Genomic DNA, 25,491 nt, shown 5'->3' with positions numbered 1-25,491 from the left:
TCCACAAGGATTATAAATCATAGAATGGTTTGGGTTGAAAGGGACCTTAAATACCATCTGGTTCCACCCGCCCCTGCCATGGGCAGGGACACCTTCCCCTAGACCAGGTTGCTCAAAGCCCCATCCAACCTGGCCTTGAACACTTCCAGGGATGGGGCATCCACAGCTTCCCTGGGCAACCTGTTCCAGTGCCTCACCACCCTCAGAGTGAAGAACGTTGATTTCAAGACAGAAAGCAGAACTGCTCCTTTAGCAACTGCAGTAATAAAGCTAACTTAAATATTAGGATAGATTGCCCTTCAAAATCGTCTGCATCTATGGGCAATTCAGCTGGTATTTTCATTGCAACTGTTGTGGTTCAGAACAAGAAGCTCAGTCAATATCCTGTTTCTCCTGCTCAGTAGCCCAGAGACGGGCATCACTAATGCAGGCAAAAGAACAGGCAGCTACATACAACTGTACTGAAGATCTTACAACTGGAAGCCGAAGTATTCATTAGTCCAGTAGGTCTCAGAGCAGACAGCAGAAAAAGGTATTTAAAAAACCAATTGTACATGGAATATTAGTATTCCTTAATAGTAAGAATAATTAATAATTAATATTTATAATTAAAGAACATCAGTGATCAGCTGAGCCATTTGCTTCAGTATTAGTTCCAACTATTGAAGAACAGAACTGCAATGAAGATAGCAGCTCCTTGAACCAACCGGACCATCTATACTAGTCTACTGAGCTCCTACAGAAAAATTAACAATTTAAAAATTATTATTATTTTTAAAAGAAGTCTGTGGGATAATGGAACTACCATTGGGAAGACAACAAATCACTGGCAGCGTGGAGACTATATACATTTCTAGCAACTTACCGTGTTCCTAGTACAGCCCGATCAAAGACACATCTTTCTTTAATACCACAATACACTAGGAATTTTAACTTTTGCTTTCATGGTATCTATGAAACCACACTGCTGAATTTACAAGCCATCACATGTTGTTCTTGTTTGGAACTACCTCTTTTGCTGTGCACAACGTCAACAAGTTCCTTTAGGTCATTATCATCTAGTACACTTTAGTGGATTAGGCAAGGAAATCACGTATCTTCAAAGAGGTTCCAAGAGTTAATGATCAATTTGAGCAATCTGGAGTCTACAGCACCAGGGAGAAATACAGGGCAGTGGTATAAATATTACTGTATGTTCACAGACCAGCCAACAACCCACTTCCATTTTGCAAACAAACAGGGAAAATTCTCTATTATGGTAGAGCTGAAGACAAAAGTCCAAGTCATCCTGCTGATTTACATTGCTGTAGTTGTTCTAGGCTGTGAGAAAAAGTTCCTGTCAAATTGTGTTTTGATGCATTTCATGATTACCAGCAGGCTGATAAATAGAAAGGTTATTTCCTCTACGTCATAAATTTGGTCTGAGGAGCACCTTGTTACATCTGACACAGAAGATATTCAACTGCCTGCCTCCGCTGTCAGTAATTCATATTTCAGGCACAATTAGGCCTCTATCAAGGTCTCCAAAGACTGAGGTGTCAAAACTATAATTTTCAGAGAAAAGAATACATAAGAGAATGAAAGATTATGTGCACTTCTAATTGCAAAACGAGTATCAACATAGAGTCAGGTTAATGCATACAGTCAGCAAACAAACCATTAGTTTATATACTAAGAGCAGGGTTATTAGCACAGCAGATGCTTATTACAGACAGGATGTAGAAATAGCCTAGAATTAAGGTTGAAAACACAATGCAAGAACTAAGTGATTAAAAATAAGGAAAATAAAACACCAAAGTCTTTATTCAATGCAGTAGTCTATGCAAGCCTTGAAACAAAACAGACACTCAACAAACCATGTTTTTTCCCCAGTGTTAGAAGGGAATGGAATCAAAGTGGTGTGACCTCTAACAGGAAATCCAAGATGATGATGAAACATTTGAAACTAAAAGCAGCACCAAAACAACCTCTCAGGAGAAACAGGGCAAGGTGGAGCAAGAAAAGTGACTCCTTCATAATTGCACCTATTTAAGGAACAAGTTTACCAGAGTGCAGAGAAATACATTATTCTTCCAATGAATTTAACAACTTTATCTCAATATTTGCAATCATTTCTGTAAGCTAGGCTCTTCCTGTAAGTGCAGGGACCTCTCTCACACAAAGAGAGAGACAAGGAGAAATAGGAAAACTCTACCTGGACAGATCTACACAGAAGGAAGAGGCCAGGCTCACACTCTTACCCTTGCTTTCTCTAAACTGGCCAGCCTGAAACCAGCTCTGTTCCAGAAGATAAAAGGCTACAATGGCTATGTACTTACTCAGAATTAACATATCACAAGAAATCCTCCTTCCTAAACTACATTGTGCTCTAACTATTCATAGGTTCTTATACAAAAAAACCACAAGTTCTCCTGAATGAGATACATCCTCCTTTTTTGATAGAAGGTAGGTTTTGCTGTTGTTTTCATGGTTAAAAAGAGTCATGAAAAGATCCACTATAAACACACAGTACTAGAAAAGAGAAATTAATTATTAAAAAAATTTACACTGCTATGGCAAAATATTGTGGTGAATTGCTTGATCATTAATCCTACATATTTTTTTGGTGCTCCAGCACAGATGACTCCAGAAGTGCACACCAGGAATAAACAAATGCAACTTGAAACATGCACTGGTCTTCAGGAATTTAAACAGCTAAAACACATATACGTATGTTAAGTTAAATAACCAAAGGGTGGATCCAGCTTGTTCGCCTTTAGTTCTTACCTTTGTCTAGGAACTATGAAAAGTGCTCGTACTAGTTTTCTTCTGTTGGCTTTTGTATTCATATTCATGCAAAAATCCATTGCTGCCTATAAAGAGAAAAGTCAACATAATACTTCACCTTTAATGCAGCAGGTTTTTTTATTTAAAGCAATATAGCATGCTTTTCAAAAGCATCTTTTACAGAGCTATTCCTGTTACATGAAGCTGCTTTAAAAAAAAAGGTAAAGAAAAAAATCTTCATTTTTGTCTAGAACTGACATAGTTAGAAAACATGTCCAGTTACAGGAACATAACCTGATTCTTTGGATCAACACAAGGAAGAAAGCAGCTTTAGGTAGATGGGGAGCAAATGGTCAGGGAATGATGGGAAGAAAAAAGGAAAAAGCCAAGTCTACTTCTAAAACAAACTAAAACATAAGAGAATGGGCAGACAAAACCAATATCACCTGGTATTTGGGCAATGGCTCACTAAGTGAGAAAAAGAAAGTATTTCCTGCAGGTTAAAAATGAATTCAGCTACTGCTAGACTCCAAAGCTTCAAATCTTTATTTCCGATCAATCTGATCTAGCATTATAGCTTTTAAGAGTGGAGAAAAAAGAAAACTATGACTATACCTTGTCTATGAGGTCTCTGTTGACACAGTTTGGAAGCTGCTGAAGAAAAGCATCTACTATAAGTTTTAAATGAGATCCAGTACTGGCTTCTTCATCCTCTTGTTCTAACAGAGTGAAATAAACAAGCAGCACACATCTTTAAGCTATGAAATATAATGATTTACAATCACATTCCCCAAAGACAGTGCATTTGTAATGTTTAGCTGTTAAATTTTCATCCATAGATTCAAAAAACTAGGATATAAAGATGAATACAAAATTTCATTTTTTAATACAAAAAAAATCCATTGATTGTCTATGCTGACAAAAGCCAAAAGTATCACCTTTAAAACTTGTCTTCCTATTCACGAAGTTCCCTGCCTCCTAATTTATACTGTCAGGAGTAACAACAAATACATATTCCTAGAAAACTATGGTAATTTCTTTAGGTGATAAAAGGAGGACCACAAGAAAGCCTAAACATGGGGGAAAATAAAAAATAAATAAATAAAAAAAAACCAACAACAACAAAACACCTTAATGCAATTGTGGATTCTATTCTTTTATGTATGTTTGCCCTGTAGAAGAAATAGAATTTTTGATCAAAAATGTTTATTAAGGCCGTTCTTTCATCTCGTATGTTCTTGACATCTTTTCACTTCATGTAAAAGCTAGAGGCCAACTCAATTCCTTCAGCTGTACAGAAACCAGGGTATAGAACCATAGTGACACAGATGGAGGGTTGATCACATAGCAATTGCAAGGCAAGTGACAACTTGTTTTTTTAAGCAAATGCTTCCATGTAATTTGCAACATAGGAAGCAGAGACAGCGACCTGTATCTACTAATTGAGTCAGTAACACTAGTCAAGTAAAAGACTGCGGGACAACTCTACCATTGAAATTCAGATTTTCTAGTATCAACTATGAAGATCTCACCAGACCAATCCCCCTACAGTTACCCTTTAACTGCAAAACATGTGGTACGCTTCAAAAATTTTCCAGATTTTACTAAGTCCTAGAGAAGAGCCTAGTTGTGCTATAGAGCACAACACGAGCCAAAACAATGAGTTATAACACAAACGCTTGGGAAGAACCCTTCCTTGGCCAAAGCAACACAAAAGAACACTGCTTCCTGAAAAAGGAACACGATGATGTTTCGTTTCCTTCCAGTTTGAGGACGTTCGGCAGTAACAAGAATACCTAGGAGGTTTTTGAAAGGAGAACAGAGATAGACAGCCTTCAAAAAGGTGAATATGGTAGTGGTGAAATTGCACCCAAATAAACTACAAAATAACCCAAGACTTGGTAAAGTCACTTTGTCTTTACAGGCTAAACTAGCATACAAGACTGAAGATCCTTTTTCAAGTTAGTGAAAGGCAAAGAGAAAACAAAGATGCTACACTGAAAGACTTTTTTTCCTTGGGTTTTTTTTGGAGACAGCTGGGGGTAGGGGTTGAGCTTAGGTAGAGAAACACTAAGAATTGTTCCAAGGAACACTACCAGCTACCCTATCTTGAAAATGCCAGAGACTGAAGCAAATGATCGCCTCCTCTCTTGCACAGGCAACTAGAAGTCAGAAGAACAAGAGAAGGGTTCATTAAGAAAGGAGAAAAAAGAAGAAAAGGAAGAGGTTCCAGATGCTCCGACAAAAGAGGACCATTAAGTTTAAGGAACCCTGACTCTCTCATCACCCATATACTCAAAGTTAGAGTTCACTAGGATGCATGCAATAGCTCAAACCAGACAATTTTACTACCAAATCTTGTTTTAATGCATTTTTCCATTTAGATATTTACAGCCACACCTTCTTTTTTTCCCCTTTTTCCCTTACAGCCATTAGTTGTCTCACCTCAGTCTTCTATTCAAACTGACTCAATGCTCTTGAAATAAATTAAAAAAATGTCTTTGACAATTCAGTCACTTTTCAAGACAATCTTTCAAGAGACCCTGCTATCACATTCAATTTCAACAGTTCCCAAATATATCTCTTCTTTCACTGGTCCTCTCCCTCACTGGAGGGCTACAGATATTCTCACATTATATTTCTAGGTATTTCTTTCTCATCAGTAGGTGGATCCTTTCTAAGAGGAAAGGCTTTTTTTGTAGTACCTGAAGCAGGTTTGGGACTTAAAACAGAAAATTAAGAATTTTACAGTGACAGGAAATGAAATGGTCAGAGCTTCCTTCTCTAAGGCAAACAACGATTTTAAGTATGCAATTCATGCAAAAAATGAGTTCATTTCTTGCTTTTCACTTTGATCCTCTTGAGTTCCAGTCTTTCATCATCACTACATTTTAAAACTGTATTACCTCCTTTTAAAAATTTACAAGTAGTAATGTATAACAATTACGGTTAGACTATTTGTAATAGTCTGTCTGGGTGCAGATCAAATCATGCAGTAAGATCATTCTAGAGACAGTAAGAAAAATTATTTTTTCTTTTTAAACACCTTTACATTTAACCAGAAATGCATGCAATCCTGCAATTTTCAGGAAGAAAGTGTGAGAAGACCCTAAGGACTTACTGAAGTTGTTCTCCTGCAAGGATTGGTGCCAATCAATCTTCTGGTTCAGTAACAACAGTTATTTGCTTTCCCCTCTCCCTGCACACATACTTTCTGAAGAAAGCGCTGGCTCCCTTATCGTTCACATCTTTTTTCAATTTTTACAAAACTATAACCTTACAAAGGGCTCTCTCCTAGAAAATCCACTCTGCCCCAAAGCTTCAGTCTACTTTGTATAGTATCACCCGGACAGTGGAAATAACAGAATTGCTTTTGTAATGCTAGTAGCTATTCCTCTGTGAGATGAGCTTCTGTAATGAATTTGTGCAGGAGCCGTCACATTCAGATGGTACAAACCAACACTGTGAGCAGATTGTTGGCTGGATCCCCCTCTCTGTACAACACTTAGGCATAAGCATAATGTTTAACATCTTGTTGAATCAAAGCCTCGCTGAGCAATGTGTTCAGAATCTGGTCTCACAAGACTTCCAAATCCAAAAACTATTTCTTAATGAGTATTTTTAGATCTTTTTTTTTAATTCTTGCTCTTCTGATAGGAACTTTGCTAGCTCTCTAAACAGTGTAGCAAAATTAACAGGGTTGACTTAATACTCACTGCTACACATCATCTCTGCTGCTGACCAACCTTACAAAAACTGGTGCTAGATATATATTAACATCAGACTCCTCCTGCTCCCAGTACCCTTGATGGCTTCTACCCTGGCCATTCCTTACTTAACATCTCTGTCTCCATTCACACAGCTTCATTTTTAACATTTTATCTTCTCTTTTAAAAACAACCTCAAAACTCACTTCTTTCAGCATGTTTTCCGTCACTATTTTCAGCTCCGGTGCTATCTGCTCCCTCTCTCTTCCCTGAGCATATCGAAAATAAGAAAATTAAGATTCACTCAAAGTTAACACAATAGAGAAACAAAATAAATTAGCTGAATTCCTGGTAAGCAAACCTCTTCAACTAACGGCATCAACTTTCCTTTTACATGTCATATCTCAGACTTAGCTGACTATGGACTCCAACCTTTAGGAAAAAAGCGCAGAAACAGGCACGGCAATGCTGTGAAAGATGCTACACCAGGGCAGACCTGCTTTAAAAACACACGCTTTGGAAAACTGCCTTGTCTCCCTCGTATTTGGACAGGGGAGGAAAGACTGAAGAGAAGTGACAGAGGAGATGTAGAAGTAACCGAAGATATGCAGTACCCACTGTCTGACTGGACTGTCTACCCTATTTATCCTATTTTCCCCTCTATAATTTACTTATTCCCTCTGCCAACGAAATCCGCACCCCCAGACTATCATAATAACTAAAGCTGCTTTTTTCCTTCATCTTGGACCTTACATCTAAGACCCTGCTATACCTTGTGCACCCTCCCTTTTTATACTAAAGGCCCATCTCAACCTGGAAATACTCTGTTTTATGTTTGTAATAGAGTCATAATACAGTGGTTTCATTCTTTGCTGGCTTTGCACAAAACATTACTACTACCTTACCTCAAGTACAGATGCACAAAAATTCTGTACATATAAAGAAAATTAAAGCTATATTTTGCAGCTGAAGGACACCTAATTTTCCTAATTTCAAACCTAAGTGAATTTTACTTAAGAGAAAGGCTGAAAAAAATCTATGGGTTCACTAGATAGAAATACATCACAGAACTTGAAACAACATCTAAATTAAGATTTTTGTTAATTCTGTCTATTTGGTGCTACCAACTAGGGGTGTTCAGAATTCCACACCCACAACAAAAAAAAAAAACAATCATTGTGTTTCTTTATATGTTTCAAGTAAAGTAACACTTATATGCTGCTAATTTATAGCCTAGTTTTCTAGCAGAACAAGGATTTGGTGATCATATGTATTTTAATTTCCATCATTGATTTATGAAGCTACTTGTCAGTATCAAAGAAATTTGACAAAGGCATAGAATTCACAAAGACACCTTAGATTAACCTTTCAGATGGGAATATGTTTAGTCAACAGCTAGTTTAAAAATAGAAACTAGTATTGATGGTTAATATTTTATATTATGACAAAGCATGCATCACCTTCCTTTTACAATCAAAAGCATGATCATCAGTCCCTTCTGGGCTCCTGTACATGCTCAAACTGGCATTGCCTCCTAGTGAGCTAGAACTATACAGAAACTGCATCTTCTATTTCTGATCTCATCTCCTGTTATTCCTTCCTCATTTCTACAGGATCTCACTCTCATGTTATTTGGCTTTGTCTTTAGATTTGGAATAATCTTCATCCTCCTATCAAGTGAAGAATCCTTTCAAAAAAAAAAAAAAAAAAAACAAGAAGGAAATATCCACGTTCCTTTAGATGTCTATTGACAAAGTATTTTGGCCTATCTAGCAGGCTATGACCAATCCAGAATGAACTGCTCTTTTTCCTTTTGATTCCAAGAGAATGCCTACGTGTACCTCCCTTACAGATAGCTGGAACCAAGCTCTTCACTGTTTTGTTTGAGAGCTCTGACCAGAGGGTAACAACTCACTAAAGGTGAACGTCCTGCAATTAAAACTTAACATCTTACCCAGCTTAATGAGCTGATGACTACTCAGAGAAGAATATAAATGGAAGGGAAAATTTATTCCAGAAGGTATGGCTTTTTCCAACCTGTCTGAGTAAAGAAAGGAAAAACCTAAGGAAATATTACATAGAATTATCCTGACAGTTTTCCTTTCAGAAGGAATCTGAAACCATCTGACTCTGGAGCTGTCTAATTTCTTCGAATTTGTGAGGTGTCACAGACCAGCGCAGTCCCAATCTTAATTTCCGCTCAACTAACTTTAGGTACACAAGAGAGGCATCCAACTTAAAGACCCATATGCCCTAACCCTTCCCTATTGTCAGCTGAGAGAGACTAGTACTTTGAGGAGTTGTTCAAGCTACCCAACGTCCAAACCCACAGATCCATGCATCAGCTTGGTTAGATGAACCTATGCTTTAAACACCGACACGCAGTCTTTGCCAGGGCCTGAACTTCTTTGCTTTGATGTGAACTCCATGGCTTGAAGTTTTGGCTTAAACTTCTTAGCTTTTAAAGCCCAATGCAGTTTCAAGCAAGAGGATGATTAGACTATAAATTCACTAGATCAGGTAAGATTTTCACTTTTAAGCCACAGAATCTCCAGCCAGTGGACTCTAGATGTTATTTTTTTCCACATTCTAAACACAGAACAAGTTTCCTGCTTCAGAAATTAAAGAAAAGAATCTGCATTGGTCCTTGGAAATCCAAAGCAGCAAAACCGATGTGTCTTACAAACCGGGCTCAAAGACGACACCTCACTTGCTCCTCTATGAATTTGGCTCTTAACACCTGATGTTGCTTTCCCACTATTCAATACCACTGAAAGAAAAGCTTGTAACTCATAAGAAGAATTCTTAAGAAACATTTTGCTGCTGTTTCTCCTAGTAAAACTAACACAGCTAGATTTTCACAGGTGCCATTTGCAGCCCTTCATGCACAGAGGTTAGAATTCTTAAATCCTGCTATGTAAAGCCATAACATCAAAAGGAAAGTCTTTAACGATTAATAAGACGGAAAGGCAGAGCTGAATCTTAGATTTCAACAGAAGTTAAAAGCAGAAAATATTTTATTAGTACCCTAAGCACATTTGATAAGAAAATAATTTATGCACTGAAGCCTACATACTTCTAGTCACTTTTCAGACAACTGCCTTCACATTTGATTTATTTTTAAAAGCTATATGATGGATTCAATAACTTTCACTACAGAAACCTCTGTACAATACTTTTCACTTGTATCTGAATGTCGTTACGAATGCATTTTTTACCACAATCCTAAGAGTTTCTAGCTACTACAGTTTCATAAATCAATAAATAGTTCTCCCTGAAGTCACTCTATCTACTGACTAAAAACCATCAAGCTCAAAAAAACAAATCAGGAAACAACAAAACTCCTAAACCCAATTCTTTTTACCTTGCTCATCAAGCAGCTTTTTTGTAAGATCTTCTGCCTCATCTCCACAGTCTAACTCCAGAGGATCATCATTAATATCCAGGTTCTCCAGCTCCAACTCCAAATCCTCACTCCCAGGTGCTTCTTTATTATCTTTGGCATCTTTTGAATCTATTTAAAAGTCAAGTCAAAATATCGAACTATTAAACACACGCAGTCATGATTAGAATACAGGGAGACTCACGTTGCTAAACCTACATCTCTTTAGTGTCTTAGTTGCATTAAAAGGAAATGTGGAAAAGAATATCTACTTCTTGAGACTATACTGTCTTATGGGTTAGGTCTCAGTGGTTTGATACGCTTCATATGGCTCTACCCGTATGCCTGAAAACTTTTAAGGATTGACAACAGTTTTTAGTGCTTTGGTTTGTTCTGAACTATACCTGGTACATCTTCACTGGATGACATGCATACAATTCAGACAGAACAAGATATTCAGAAATGTAGCAATCCAAGTCCAAAAGTGCTTAAAATTGATTGCCAGGCCATCACGTGTAAAGTGCAAACAAAAAAACCTTGCATACTGGGAAGGTCAGACAGAAAAACAGTATCCTCCAAAACCCCAGTAAATGAATATCACAAACATTATTCAAAAAGAGCCAGATTCAAAGGTACAAATTCTAATTTAATGTTTGCACTGCATATTCTTCAAAGCTCAACTGATAACAAAATTGTCAAAGCAAGGTAAAGAGAAAGTATTTTATACAGACCAAGAAAAAAAAAAGCAAAAAGCAAACAGGAAGAAGAGACTGAAGAAATAATGTGCTATGAAGAAGGTCAAATAAAAACCATATTTTCCTTGAGCACAAATAATCTATGAATCTCTAGATGAAGATTCAGAAAGGAATAGCTAATGTTTTTCTTGAACAACACTGGTCCAGCATAGTAATCTCTTGGAAAAATGCTATATCCACAACATTTTACTATTCTTTTAGGCCTCCTTCAAGCCTCATTTGCAGACTATGCTTCACAAAAGAAATAATTTTGAAGGCAAGTAACTTTGTTAAAATACTTAATTTTTTCAAACAAAAACATGACAACTAAACAGTGTACACGTCACATGGAAACAGCAGACTCACAAAGCAAGCAACCTGTTTAGAATCACAGAATCTTTAGTCTGGAATGGACCTTGGTGAGGTCTCTAGTTCAACCTTCTGCTCAATGTCAATGAGCACTGTATTCAGAGCAGCTTTCTCGGGGATTTCTTTCCAGTTATCTTGAAAAGTCTCTTAAGGCAGAGATTCCCGTCTACCTGGGCAAGCTGCTCCAACATCTAATTATCCTCACAGGGAAATTTCAGAATTTAGAAATCAGAAAGAAGGCCATGAGCTATAAAGTTGAAATTCCATTAATACTCAACACTGACCTACTGCATGAGTAGAAAAACCACATAGAAAATGTGGTTAGAAAACCACGTAGCCTGTGTCTTTGTTGGCATTTTCTCAACACCAAAACACTGCTCTTATCCAAACATGCATCTTCTGTTACACTTTGAGCCAGTGCAGGTGAATGTCATTTTTATCCCATTACAACTAAAGTCTACCAATGCCTGGTTGTGAACCTAGGGCTGCATCAGAAGTGAGGAACCATCCAGGCCTTTTAACCTACTGGAATTTTATACTGAGACAGTCGGCTACCATTGACAACTTAGTGGAAAAAACAAAATTAACAGTAACACCTTTCAAAGAAGGTAAACTTTTAGGTTTCTCACAGAAAAGTTAATGTTTACTCCCATTGGTTAATCCCCAATTATTTTAAATTTAAAATTCTACCGATACTGAAATGCATTTACTTGTTTTCCTTCCTTAAATACCACACCCGGATATAATCCCTATTCCCACATAGTTTCTTCCCTAAAAATTCATCCAAACTGATGTACTGTCCTGATCACCACAAATTATTTCAGTGGAGACTCACTACTTCCATCAAATTTGCATGCCTGTTCGACAAGATATTTTAAAAAAATACTCATCTAAGCGTTCTACCTCTTGATTCATCTTTGCCGGAATCCTTGTTCTGGGAACATTTTTCATTATCTTTAAACAAAATTGCTGGCACAAAAGCCTTTAAGTCGATGAGATTCTCATAGAAGTTTCTAGCATCTTCGTCTTCCCAGATACCCCCCTCCAGGTCATATTCGCCAGGTTTTCCTGGTGTGAAAATATCAATACCGGGTCCATGTTCTGCAAATAGTGAAACCATAAGAAAGTTATGTACACAAATTTCTCACCTTCTAAATGCAGGCACCTTTAAAGATTAAAAAAAATACTTTTAGAAACATGTTAACCTATTTATTACTACCACTTTTAGCAACCCAATCTTAATATTAGACATATCAATAAGCTATCTTAAAATTGTAAATTTGCCATTGATAGAAAAGACAGACAGTGTCAGAGTGAAAGTAAAATCAAGCAACACATTATGTGGTATTAGAAAGGAAAGCTATAACAGACTTTACCTGCATTAGCCTAAAAAGTAATTGCTTTGAGCATGATGAACTGTACCCCACTGTATTTTAAGAACAGAAGTTTAAAAAGAATAATTATAAATTTAGAGGCATTCAAGAAATACAGCTTTTTTTAAGCTCAAGATCACTTCAGACAAAAGGTACACCCATGATTTCAACAACATCTCTAAATCTAAAATTTGAGATTCATTAAGGCATTGAATAGCTCTGCCAGTTAAATGCTGTACTTGTCAGGAGGTCAGAGAGCCACCTAGCGACTTATCTGGCTTAACAATATGTTTCTGCTCATAACATCATGACCAAAAATATACTTCAAACCCATTTTTTAACATTATCAGATTTTAAAACTCTAACATATACAGTTCTTCAAATATTTAAAAAATGCATTCAATTAAATGGGAAGGATTAAATTAAAAACGTTTTTAATTTTCCATTTATTCCTGTATTACCTGAAGCAAATCTAAAGAGATATTACTTAAGCTACCGTAACTACACAGCATATACAATAGTTACAGTTATATGTTAGGTTTAATTACTTTAATAAAAAAACTATGTATTATTCATTCGTTGATATCCTTAAAGAGGAAAGCCTGAATAAAAAGAAATCAATGGAAAGAACACATCAGTAAGAGGGTTTGGTTAGCTTTCCCACCACATCCAAGCCAAGTCCAGCATCCTGTTTACTTGCTTTAGAAGATGGCCTACCCTCAGGTGTTGGTTTCTCTTGGGGAAGGTCAGGCATATTTTCATCCAAAAGATCAGCTAGAGACTGGGAATTTGCCAACAGCTTCTGATAGGACATTGCAAATTCTTCATATTGCTTGTGTCGATCTTCACTCAGCTCTCCCTTGGAGTGAAGAATGCGCCTACAAAAATCAAAGTTACAGTAAGACAACCTTTTTTCTTAAAATACATTTGAGCTATGCTGAACCACTACTGATTTCTCTACTGAGCAAAGCCAACCTTCTCTCCGAGGGAACAGTGAGTATCCTAGTTTAGACTACAATAGCAAAAATTTGAGCAACGCTCTTTTTTCTAAGCAACCGTACTGAATTACTGACTTCAGTATCATTGATCATAATACAGTCACAGAAGCTCTAACTTCAATGTCCAAAGAGAAAGGCCAACTTATTTTTTGCCATGATTATCCTGTAACAGTCCTGCACAGTGAAAAGAATCTATAGTAAAACATTCAGCTAACATGAAAGCTGGATAAAAGTTGCTTTGCATCTGTAACAATACATTTCCATGTTGTTCAAATGGGCAATCATCACCAGGAGGCTCAAAAAAAGTTGCACGTTAAAACCAGTCCACTAATTTTCCAACAACCCAAGTTATTTCAAGGCTATCAGTCCAAATCAAGAGCAGTTACATTTATTTTTCACTTGCTCTTTGTTTTCTTCTATGAAACTATCCATATTTATTTTAAATTCTCACTTTTAAAACCAAAATCTTGTCAAAAGCAACTTGTGTTTAAAGGAATGTAATCACTGCTTACAAGTGCACAGGGAAGCAGTTGCAGGATTGATGCAGGACAGTACAACTCACTTTTCTTACCAATCTAACTACAATTAAGGCCTAACAATTCACCAGCTATTGCTCAACACCATATACCAACTTAAAAATGGTCTCACTTGTTTTTAAGCAGTAGACAATATAGTTCAGAAGTGTTACTCACTACATACTTTTTCATTTTGCCAGCCTGCATTATCTACTTTCAAAGTCATATAAAACGTCACATAATCTGTTTGACAAGACCAGATCTTCTCTACAGAAACATGATAAAACAAAGACCACTTAAAGCCTTGTATGCTTGCTGAAAGCCAAGGCATTTTAAATTGACATCACTTTGTAAAATCATCCAGTAAATACTAGGATTGCAAGTTACAGATGTATCTTTCATTTCAGAAAGACAAATCTTTGCCTCATTTTCAAAAGGCTCCCTTTTACTCCCTATTGCATTTGGTTGCTCTTATTTACTGTAACTACATATTTTAAGAAAAGGAAGTAATCTAAAATTATCAATTATTTCAGAAAACACCAAAAGCCAATGTTAACATTACAAAATTTTATGAAGTAACATACAGCTTTTCTTCTTGTATTTTGTCATTTCTAACATAAAAGTTGTAAAAAAAAAAAAAAAGTTTTTTCCTCAAGTCCCTTGAAAACTCTTGGACTAAAGCAATTTTGATAATTATCAGCAAGTTACCATCCATTTAGTTCAATTTATTAGTTACAAACAACCCAAAAGTACACTTCTTGATTCTGGTAAGGTGTTATACAACTTCTAAAGTCAAATACCAAAAAGGAATATAAATAACAGAAACCCCTGTAAGAGTCCCTATACAAGCTAGAAATAAAAAAATTCCTGGATTTTAAGCAACAAATACCAAGAACTTTCAGTAGTTTGTACCAAATATACAGAACAAGGTAACCTCTGTTAGTACAAAGCTTGCCACAGAAGACTGATGAAAGACTGTCAATCCTTGATTTTTGGATTAACTAAGAATAAACTGGTTGCTCATTAGCAATGTTCTAGTCTGTCCCCAACTTGAGCTCCCGAGAAGTGCATTTTCCCCCGTCTTTGGCATGATCCACTCTGCATGAACAGTTCTTGCAAGGACGAGGCACAGTCAGTTCTTTCCCAGGAAGGGACACTTCGGGCCAGCTGAGCTGTTTGGGGGACTGCTACAGCCAAGATACAAACGGGCTCAGAGCAAACGTGGACTTTCAAAGGGAAGCTGACAGAATGAGCTTGCCTAGCAAGTTTCCAATTTGTTTTACAGTAGCCTGAATAACACTAGTAACATTGGACTAACTGGCTGTAAGCACTGACAATGCACCCTGCACCGAGATGAAAGCATCAGAAGATAAAGTTTGGAATAAGGTGCGAATGCCGTAATTCCTAAAGCAGGTTGCATCATCACATTATCATTAGGCTTTTATTAAGCAGTAAGTATACAACCACATTCTTGCCAAAAGACCCAAACATTTTACGGCATAAAAATTCTAAAACAGTTTAAGGAATGTAAGTTGAGGGATATAAGTCTTGGTTTTTTTCCAGTTCCAGGTTAATTGTAAAACCAAAGTCATCTTTGTATGCAGCACATTTACAGGGTGAGCAACAAAATCCCCGTCTGCTCAGAACCAACACTTGACATAGATGTCTCGCTAGAGGGCTAGAAGCAGTAACATTAGCAAAAGTTCTATTTCTTGACCCTCTTACAAAAACACACCTATATAACGTCTTACCTGCTCCTGCAAAGTAGAGCAAGAAAAATTAACAAATTAAATAACCACTGACAATTTCTAAAGTGCAGTAGTTCAGTTTGGATTCAGGAATCAATGTTAAGTGCCAATTCATAGCCTTTCCATGGAGACAGCTATCCATTATGTACATATTTTAAGTTTAATACCAGCAGCCTCATAAACATGAGCACTGAAGCTCCGTGGTATTATTAAAAAACAAAAAAGCAACATGCTGTAACAACAGTACAAGAGCTTCAGTTCTCAGTTTCAGTTCCCAAAAGACAAGTGTTAACAAATTCAAGCAAGCTAAATAAAGCATACTAAGCAAACTTTAAAAAGCACAATTCATTTTTGAATACAATTAAATATAAAACATACAGTACTTATCTTACTTTATGTCTCTTCAGAATTTCATGAAGTGCCACAACACAGGTTCAGCAGATCTTAAAAACATCCTTAATTTAGACAAAAGAAGTCTCTTCCATATCTAACACTCATTTTTGAAAACTCAGACTAGAATTTGGGAATCAAGTTGTTTCCTTCCAGTGACACAGCCTGCACAGATTTTGCTGTGTCCTTAGCTGTGTAACCAAGCCACCATCAGGTTCTACTGTCAAAGCGTAACTCAAGGTAGCTTTCCTAATTATCCACTTGCAGAAACCCTTGTGCCTAATAATGCTTTAATTTTACCTAAATGATTCAGCAGGTAACATAATACTAAAGCACTGGCAAGGTTAGCATATTCATTTTCAATTAACTCAACCGATCTGTACAGCTTGAGTTATTTCACAGTCATTCCCCTGACACAGGTAAATTCAAGAGGTATTTACCTGACAAAATATCATGACCTAAACATATGAAACTGTTGATGCACAGGAAGGAACAGTTCGCTCCCTGTTCACTTCACCAGTTCTGGACTAACAGTGGGAATAAAAGCTGTTGCTATCAGCAAAGCGGATCAGGTTTCAAATACACAGAGGACCATTTTTTCCAATGGGATTATTCCTTTTAAAAAAAAAAAAAAAAAAAAACAAAAAAAACAAAACCAAAACAAAAACAACAACAACAGAACCCAACAACACATCACCACACTCATTTTTCAGAAATCCACAGTCTAGGAAGATTTCTATAGTATTCACAGACTTCTTACCAGGCAAGTTTCCATCTTTGACCTCATGCCTTGCACATCCACAGCAAGCAAATGCCAAGCATCTCTCTTGTTACAGACACGTTGTAAGCAAATAAAACTAGGCAGGAAAGTTTTTTGATGCCTTGTATCTTTAACAAAACCTATTCCCCAACTTTTATTAAGCAGCTAAAATAAACATCTAAAAGTTCAGGCAGATAAAATAGAATTACCTTCATCCAGTGATAAACTATACTTTTTCACATTCCTTCCCCAAAACAACTTGCACCCAAGTTCACAGGGATAATTCAGGCGATAAGGTGCATACAGAGGTCTCTAGTCTGATCTACTCAAAGCAAGCTCAAGGATGAGATCAGACCAGGCTCCTCAGGGCTCTATCCTGTCATTTTTATTCAGTTGTGCAAGTAGACATTAAAGTATATTTCCCTCTCCCACATCGCTTATGTTCTTTCTTCTTCATGGTTTCTTAACATTCTTCATATCTCTTGGAATTTTTTTTCCACTTTATTTCCTATCATACTGACTTTTCAACACTCACTCCTTTAAATCCCAGCCAGAACTGATGTCCCCAGAACCAATTATAATTGTGAAAGTCTAAAAGTTTATATTCATTAACTTTAAAAAATAACAGCTAAGTCAATAACACACTTTAAAGTAAAAAGGTACTTGTAGAAATAATGGTAGCTCAAAAGTCAGTTTATGGTCCTGTGAAATACACCACCACTTAGCTGACTGAGACCAGATAGGACTGCGGCACAATACCCATCAGCACAATGGATCCAAGTTTAAAGCGTTGGTTTGGGAACACCAAATTTTAATGTATTCCTAGCATACATTTGGCTCTGGACTGATGTTCAGCCTTTTAGTTGAAACCTGTGCCTACGCACAGTAACATGCTCATTTCTATCTGCTTGCAATGCTTCCAAAAGGATTTAAGAATGACCATGTTTTAAGACCAGCAGTTGGGTTCAGGCTGACTCCAATAATGACAATTCAGGATGCTTTAAAGAAAAGCAAACAATTATTAAACAATGTGGTCATGGTAGAAATTAAATTATTCAGATCTTAAAGGTGTGTATATTCGTACTCTTTGATATTAGTATTTCATACAGATTTAAGAGGATATGAATCAAATTGTCTATACCCTCCAACATTTTAATATATAAAATTTGCCCACATCAAAGTGCAAGGGATACATTGTTATTCTAACCTAATTTTTCCTCCATACTAGCACACTAAAAAAAGTAAACAAGCCAAAGCCATTGTGGCATATGCTTTGTTAGATACGTGTGGGTGGAAAGGGAGAAATTAGATTGTGCCAACTGGAAAAGGACAGTACCAGCTGGGTAAGAAGCATTACTCTCAAGCTGCTAAGAGAACATCACCAAACTTACAGAGGTATAGAGAATTAAAGCCTAAGGTCAACCTCCATTTTTCTTAAAGATATTCAAAGAGTCCGTCTGGTTTTTGCTTTTTAAGTATGCGGAGCGAATTTCAAACTTTTTTCAGATATATTGCAGAATACACTTATCTTCTACACACCACTGACATTGTTTACAAATACTGCAACAAATCTAACCATTTCAGAAATAAACTATGTTTTTCTCCATAAACAAAAAGCAACATTCAAGTGTCACCTGTTTTGTCTTTCAATATTTTGTAGCTCCCTGTGGTCCCTTTTCAGGTGTTTGGTCAAAGACGTAAAGTATTCCTTCAACAAATTCTGGAAGGGCTGTTGTTTCTCTGGGCTAATTATCTCACTAGGAGGAAAGCCCAAGCTAAACTTCTCTGCAACAGTTTTTACTTTCCTTGGTACCAAACCAGCAATGTCATCTCCACAGTGCCGACAAAAGCTGATAACCACAGAAACATGAGTGTGGGATTCTCGATCAGCGTTAATAATATTTTTAAGCTGCTCATAGATTAAAGACAGACCTTCCTTGTCAGTGAAAATCCCAACTATTGTCAATTCTGCAATGAAACGCAAATCAGTTCTTAACTTGGTGATGTTGGGAGTCTTCTCTTCTTTCCTTGCCTCAAAATGCTTTTTCCAAGCCTGAAGTAACGAAGGAGCAAAATCAGCATAGCGCTGGTGAAAGAGGGAACACAAGTGCACAGCGCAGTTCACATCTGATATTTTCAGTTTGGCTTCCACAATAGAAGCTACTGCTTCTGCAATGTATTTGCTTAAATTCAGGCTATTAAAGTCATGGGACAACGAGTCCCTTTGTTGCTCTGTAATGGTTTTTAGCTTCTTAACAAAAGCTGTGTTCTTCTTCAGACTGGAATCCAGTCTGCTGAAGAAGTTCTCCTCAGGGCGATTGTCTGGTGCATTCTGGTTTTTGCTGCGAAGCTCTTTTCTTGCCTGGTGGCGCTCCCAAGCCTCCTGATGGAGCTGATGTGCTTCCTCTTTTTCTCTAAGAGAAATAAAAATTAGTCATTTTTGTTACAGAACCTTACTTTCAGGTTAACAGTTCAGAGGAAAAAAAGTCATAGTTGGAAACCCTCCAGCAGTTCTAAACACAATTTCCCCTTAATACTCTCTTTTTAAATATTTAACAAGTAAATCCTAGAAAGCTAAAGCATCTGCTTCCTAAACTACTCTGTTTATTTTTTTTTGCTGCAAAAGACAAGTACTACTTGTTACAAAATGAAATTTCTCTAATATTTCTATGCAGAACATATTAATCCCAACAGACTTAGAAAATATAAACATAAAACTCCATTTACTCCAGACGGAGATGAAGTTCTTACAGAAGAGGACAACAACCTTTCAACAGGTTACAGTATTACACAGTTAAGGGAAATCTTTTATTCCCAGACTACTGAAATTACACAGAAAGTTTTAAATAGGTGAAATACATCTGTCCCAGCTAGAATTCGGCTATGACATTGCCTCAGTCTTAGAAAGTGACATATTTCAAACACAAGAATGTCTGGAATCTTGGCTCTATTGGTCTAAAGATGCTATCTTCAACACTGTAGTACCTTTTGATAGCATACTAAGAAACACTGTCTTGGTAATATCACATATTAAACTGCCAGGTTATATTCAGTGTTTGCCATCTAGGTATTAATTGTCTATGACCGATTAAAAGAAATTACAGCCATCCCTCACAGTAGATTTGCTCCTGTTATGGTCTGTGGACCTGTTAGAGCCTGTATTCCCGATTTTATGACACTAACAGTTTTGCATCTTAAAAGAAACTGTGCTTCTTGATTGAATCATATTTGTGCATTACATGGTCATCACATGGAGAACACTATCAAAACCCGATATTAGTGACTGAAGTAACAGAGGTTAGAGGTGAAAACTCAAAACTACACACAAGTCAAAGCATGCTCAGCTAGCCATATAACATTTATAACGCTACGTACAACTTACAATAAGTAACTCAAACAGTTCATCTTTTATAATTCTGCCCACAGTCCTGATAGCAGGACTACAGCACTTGGCACAAGTAAACCATTAAAAGACAACTTACTTCAGTTGAGCAGCTGCTTCTTCCTGTTTCTTTTTCTCTTCCTCCTCTTGTTTCTTTTTCTCCTCTTCTTCAAGTTTCTTTTTTTCTTCCTCTTCTTTCTTCTTTTGCTCTTCTTCTGCCTTTACTTTATCCTCTTCTTTTTTCTTCCGCTCCTTGTCTTCTTTTTTTCTTTTATCCTCTTCCAGTTTTTTCTTTTTATCTTCAGGAACCTTTAAAGTCTCTCTCTTCACGCCAACCTTGACATCTTCTTTTGGCTTCTCCCTGGTGCTCACCGGTCGCCTTTCACTAAATTCTTTTTCTTTATTATTTAACGGAGATTCTTTTTCTTCCATATTTGCTGGCTTTTTGCGCTCTGCTGGCATTGTGTTACCCAGGCAAGTCTGCAGAATCACAGGAAAATAAGTACTTTTAATTTGTTGTTAATATATTAAAGTCACTTTGACAGCCCACCCATGATCACTTAGTTCTTAACAAAGAAAGATAACTCACAAATGCCTGACTCATCAGAATAAAATACAGGTTTAAGGTAAGTTTTCTTGAACTAAGGAATGGCCCTAACAACAGGTTAAAAACTAATCATTTTGTTATAGTGATTGTCTTCAGCATGAATTGTGAAGTAAAAGCATTTAAGTTTCTGCAACTTGAGGAATACAAGATCTTGGAACATAAACAGAAATCCATCTGCAAAAAAAAAAAAATCCAAGACTGATGAAAGTAAGGTACTCCCAACTTAAAAATGAATAAAAGTATTTGATTCATCAGTAAACACCTGCACCTCACTGACCTTTCTACACATCTAAGAATACTCTCCCTTCCACTGCCTCTACTTAGGATCATAGGACAATTCAGGTTAGACAAGACCTCAAGGGGCTCAACCTCCTGCTCAAAGCAGGGTCGACTACGAGGTCAGACAAGATCGCCCTAGGCTCCAGTCTTGGAAACTGCCAAGGAAGGAGACTGCACAACCTCTCTGGCCAACCTGCTCCAATGTCTGACTGTCCTCATTGTTAAAAGGCATCATCTCGTTCCCCTCTTTCCTCATTCCTCCCAAGATTTCCCCAGTCATCTCAAGCACTCTTCCCATATAGCACAAGGACCAGCTGGAAAAGCGTGCTGTGCTGACTAAGATGTACACACAAACCTCCCTGCCAGCAGAACAAATGGAAATGATAGCGGAAAGGCTACAATTATCAAGAGTTATCAAAGGCTCCAATCTGTATCTTTTTCTAATCAACCAATATTTTTCCGGGGACTTGTAGGAGCTTTAGCATCTTTGGGGTTTGCACCCCTCTAAGCTTTTGTTTCATTTGGCTAAGGATCCAAAAGACAACAAATATCTAACAAAAAAGGACAGAATCACAGAATAATTTAGATGGCCAGGAAACTCTGGAGGTCACCTAGTTCACTCCCTTGCTTAAAGCAGGTCAAATCAGACCAGGGACTTGGCTAGCTAAGTTTTGAGTATCTCCAAGGACGGAGATGCAATGGCCCTCTCTGAGTCCCTGTTCCAGTACCTGAATAACACCACTGTTAAAAATCTTTTCCTAATATCATCCTGGAATTTGTTATGCCCCACTTTGTGTCCATTTCTTCTCATCCTATCCCTGGTGAGGATCCTATCCCTGTCTGGGATCTGTCACTATCCTGGTGATCCTATCCCTGTCTTCAGGACTCGTCCTCTTTGACAGTAATTTGCAACAGCACCAATGAAGAAATTTTTCTGACACTGATTTATGGAAGTGAGACCAATCAAATCAGCATTGCTTAAACAAGTACTAGCAAATTTGGCTCCCTAATGCATGTCTACAACTAAAAGGTTTCACAGCTCAACATCTCAGAACTACTTGGATTTCAAAAACACTGATCTACATAATCTTAAAACAGTACTATTATTAAATCAGTACTTAATCAAGGGGGGGGAACACGGGGGGTTCAACAAAACCCAAAGAACTAAGCAGCCCCCTAAACCCCTTCGTATTAAAGGTCTGAGCTAATTTTTCCATCTCTGTAGGCCAGTTAAGTGGGTTCGTCACAGATCCACCTGGGAGATGCAAATCCTTTACATGATTTGTTTCAAATTCAACAATAAGTATATTAATCTTTACTCACTGCAAATCCACATTGGAAATTGCATCAGTTTGAGACAGCTAAACTCTCCCACATTTTCAACAAAAGGGGTTTGAAAGGGAAGCTTTTAGCATGTAAACATCACTGTAATATCTTACTAGTAAGATGAGGTCCATTAGAACATTGCATGAGACTCTCCAATAATTGTATTAAAACGTCTCTCACCAAGAAGTCTACTAAACAAAAAAATAGAGTAACACATTCATTAAAAAAGTGTTAGATTCTGAAAGATAATGTATTGGGAGCTAAGTTTAAAAAGAAAACATTGGGGGGGGAGGAAGAGTTGTTCGATTAAAGAAATGCTGGAAAGACATACCACAATTCCAATACTCCAGCTTTTATCTTTGTCCCCCACCTGTTGTTATTAGAGTAATTCAAATACAATTGGGGGAAAAAAAAAATACAAAACAATAAAATATCCAGCTACACCTGTAACTTTTAACAACATGGTCACTTACCAAAATCATTACAGTACTCAAGTCTTACTAATTTTAGGAACTCAGAATTCTGTTTTAAAGATGTATCTGACATTTGCTTGTATAAAAACAAAACAGAGAAGATGGGATAAAAAGAAAAGGGATAGAGCATAATTGGGTACATTGTGATTTCAACCACAAGGCAGTATTATCTGCTCCCCCCCTCCCCCATGAACCCTGGTGACCAAAAATCTGCCAACAATCTAGTTTATAATAGATTTCTGTCCTGTATCACAGAATACTTATGTTACGATACTCCCGACTACCTACTACATATATAGCTCCTTATCTCGCAAACCCTTCCGATCGTACTGCCAGCTCATTTATGTCTACCCACCACTGATGGCAGGAGGCAGGCAGTGCGGTTGCTGCCTCCAAGATATACACAGAGCGATTCACGGGTCAGCACACGAGTGTCAGCCACCAGCACAGACAAAACAGAACTGTCCACTGAGCGCATGACACAGCCCTTCCCTCAGCAAGAATGCTAATCTAGACCTTGTTACTTTTCCTCAGCTGCCAGTTATCACAAGATCTGCAGAAAGTTTATACCTTCAAAACATCTGCCTAATTTGATTGAAACTGGCAGAAAGGTTCAAAAGTTGTGGGAAACAGAGAAAAATGGAAGCAGGCAGCAGACTTGCCTGGGTCTCATTTCCATAGGAAGTAAGATTGAAGAGATACAGTTTGGTCCAGATTAAGGGAATGGTAAGGGAATTAAGAGAATTAAGAGAAACTTAATCATTAAGAGAACTTCTATTTAATACCTAACATTTCTGTGAATGTACTGATGAAAAGTACTGATGAAAACACAGGATAATGACATGAACTTCAGAAGCCAATAGATACGAAGAACTGGCTTTCACACCTGAAAATCGGAAAGGACGGAGAAGACAGATACAAGACAAGCATTCCATGTGCTTTTGGACTCTTCACAGTCCATTTCTGCAGTGACATTTAGATGTTTTAACACTCTGTCTTCTTAGTTTTATCACTTACAGATGCCATTTTTCCAGAGAAAACTATTTCTCTTATTTTTTCCACTATTTGACCTACCTTAACTCAGCTAAGAAATTTTTATTGTACTTGAATTTCTACTTCATTTTTTTTCGTACCAATCTCAGAATTTAAAAAACTGATGGGATCGGGCTCACAATATTCTAGGCTCAGAAACTTAAGGTCTTGAAATGCATGGGCAACGTTTAAGAGAAAGCATCCATGTACTTACTCTCAAGGAAACCAAAGATTCATAAAAGTTATTCAGCATCATTAATCTAGCCACCATTCATAAAAAAAGGATAAACATCAACACCTCGGTCTGATATGCTTGAATGCTCTCAAATCAATAAAAATAGCCAATTGTCACAGATTGCAGTACTATGAACCAGAACCTCAATCCTTGCAAACACAAGTATGGGGGGGAAGAAATAGAGCTTTATTAACTAAGAATATTGAGATTTTTCACATTCTTTTTTTACTGCTACTGGAAACTAAGTTGATCACACAAACAATCCTTTACGCAGCTACTCTATTACAGGAGATAAGGGAGATAAAGAATGTAGGCAAGATGTCCCACTTCTGACCCGCTGAAAAATCTCAAAGAGCAACAAACTCCTTCATCGTTAGAAATCACACCACTAGAAAATTAAAAGTTTTAAGAACTGAAATGCAATTAAGGTTCCTCTTAAAGTAAAGGAAGGAACGTAAGAAAAATACTGTGGTCAATCGGAAGAAGATAAACCTAGCCACAAGTTTTGAAAGATGAAACACAGAGCGAGACAGGAAATTCTAGTGCAGAGAAAGAAGCCCCCCCTACACACTGGCAGGGAAGGCAGGCCTGCCTAACCAGCCGGGCAGTTTTACTTTCGATTCCATAGGCCTCGGAGAAAGTGTTTTGCTGTCAGGTCTGCAGGAACACGCTTTCCACTAGGAAAAGAGGCCTACGGACAAGTCACTAAATGTATGTGGAGCAAAAGACTTCCGAGCTAACAACCCTCCTGGCTTCCTCCAGGGCTCCCTGCACCCGTCACTCCGCGCAGGCAGGGTCTCCAACAGCCCAGCCACCTCCTCGGGCTCTGCCTTCCCCGCTCGCACCGCAAGCCTGAGGAGAACAGCGACCTGCCCCGCTGCCTGCCACCGCCTCCCCGTGCCCTGCAGGCAGCCCTCACCCCAGCCCTTCCCTCTCCTCACCCCCACGGCCCCCCTCTGCCCCGGGACGCCTCTCCCCGCGCCGCCCCACGGCCCCCGCCTCCGACAGGCCCCTGCGCCCTCCCACCGCCTCCCCCCGGGCCCTCTTCCCCACACACCGCGGCGCCGCCCCACCCTCCGGGCCGTCCGGCGCCCCCGCCCTCCCCAAGCGGCCGGTGCCGCCGGTGCCCCCGCCGCCTCAGGCCCGCTACCTCGGCCCGGTGCGGACATGGGCCCGGCCTCCCGGGGAGCGCCAGCTCCTCCGCCCGCCGCGGCCCCCTCCCCAGCGCGCGAGGCCCCCTCGCTCTTCTCCCCTCACGACGCCCGCCGCGCTCCCTACCGGGGCGCCCTCCGCGCCGCCTGACCGACAGCGCCGCCCCGGCCGAAGCCGCGGCGCCCGCTCCGCGACGCCCAGGCGCGAAAGGAAGGGCGGCGTCCTCTAACCGCGCCGTCGCCGCGGCCCCGGCCGCTTCGGTG

The 25,491-nt window shown here is 38.4% G+C and overlaps 1 protein-coding gene across 7 annotated transcripts in view; it reads right to left on the bottom strand.

Moving 5' to 3' along the window:
• Nucleotides 1-25,491, bottom strand: part of UPF2 (UPF2 regulator of nonsense mediated mRNA decay) — a gene marked incomplete at its 3' end in the record, with an annotated part of 71,701 nt that extends 46,210 nt beyond the window's left edge. For 5 of the 7 annotated variants that reach the window (XR_014227960.1, XR_014227961.1, XM_082309953.1 and 2 more), the window contains exons 1-8: nt 25,227-25,350; nt 20,225-20,604; nt 18,377-19,156; nt 13,049-13,209; nt 11,862-12,059; nt 9,838-9,987; nt 3,382-3,485; nt 2,767-2,852 (exon numbers count right to left, since the gene is read on the bottom strand). Coding sequence is in view for 5 of the 7 variants with exons in the window: in XM_082309953.1 (XP_082166079.1) it covers nt 2,767-2,852; nt 3,382-3,485; nt 9,838-9,987; nt 11,862-12,059; nt 13,049-13,209; nt 18,377-19,156; nt 20,225-20,586 (1,841 nt within the window). The other 2 variants (XM_082309952.1, XM_082309955.1) reach the window with 2 other exon arrangements.

The sequence above is a fragment of the Platalea leucorodia genome (genome assembly GCF_965183815.1).
Source record: "Platalea leucorodia genome assembly, chromosome: 4".
NCBI lineage: Eukaryota > Metazoa > Chordata > Aves > Pelecaniformes > Threskiornithidae > Platalea > Platalea leucorodia.
This window is presented reverse-complemented; position numbering and strand designations above follow the sequence as displayed.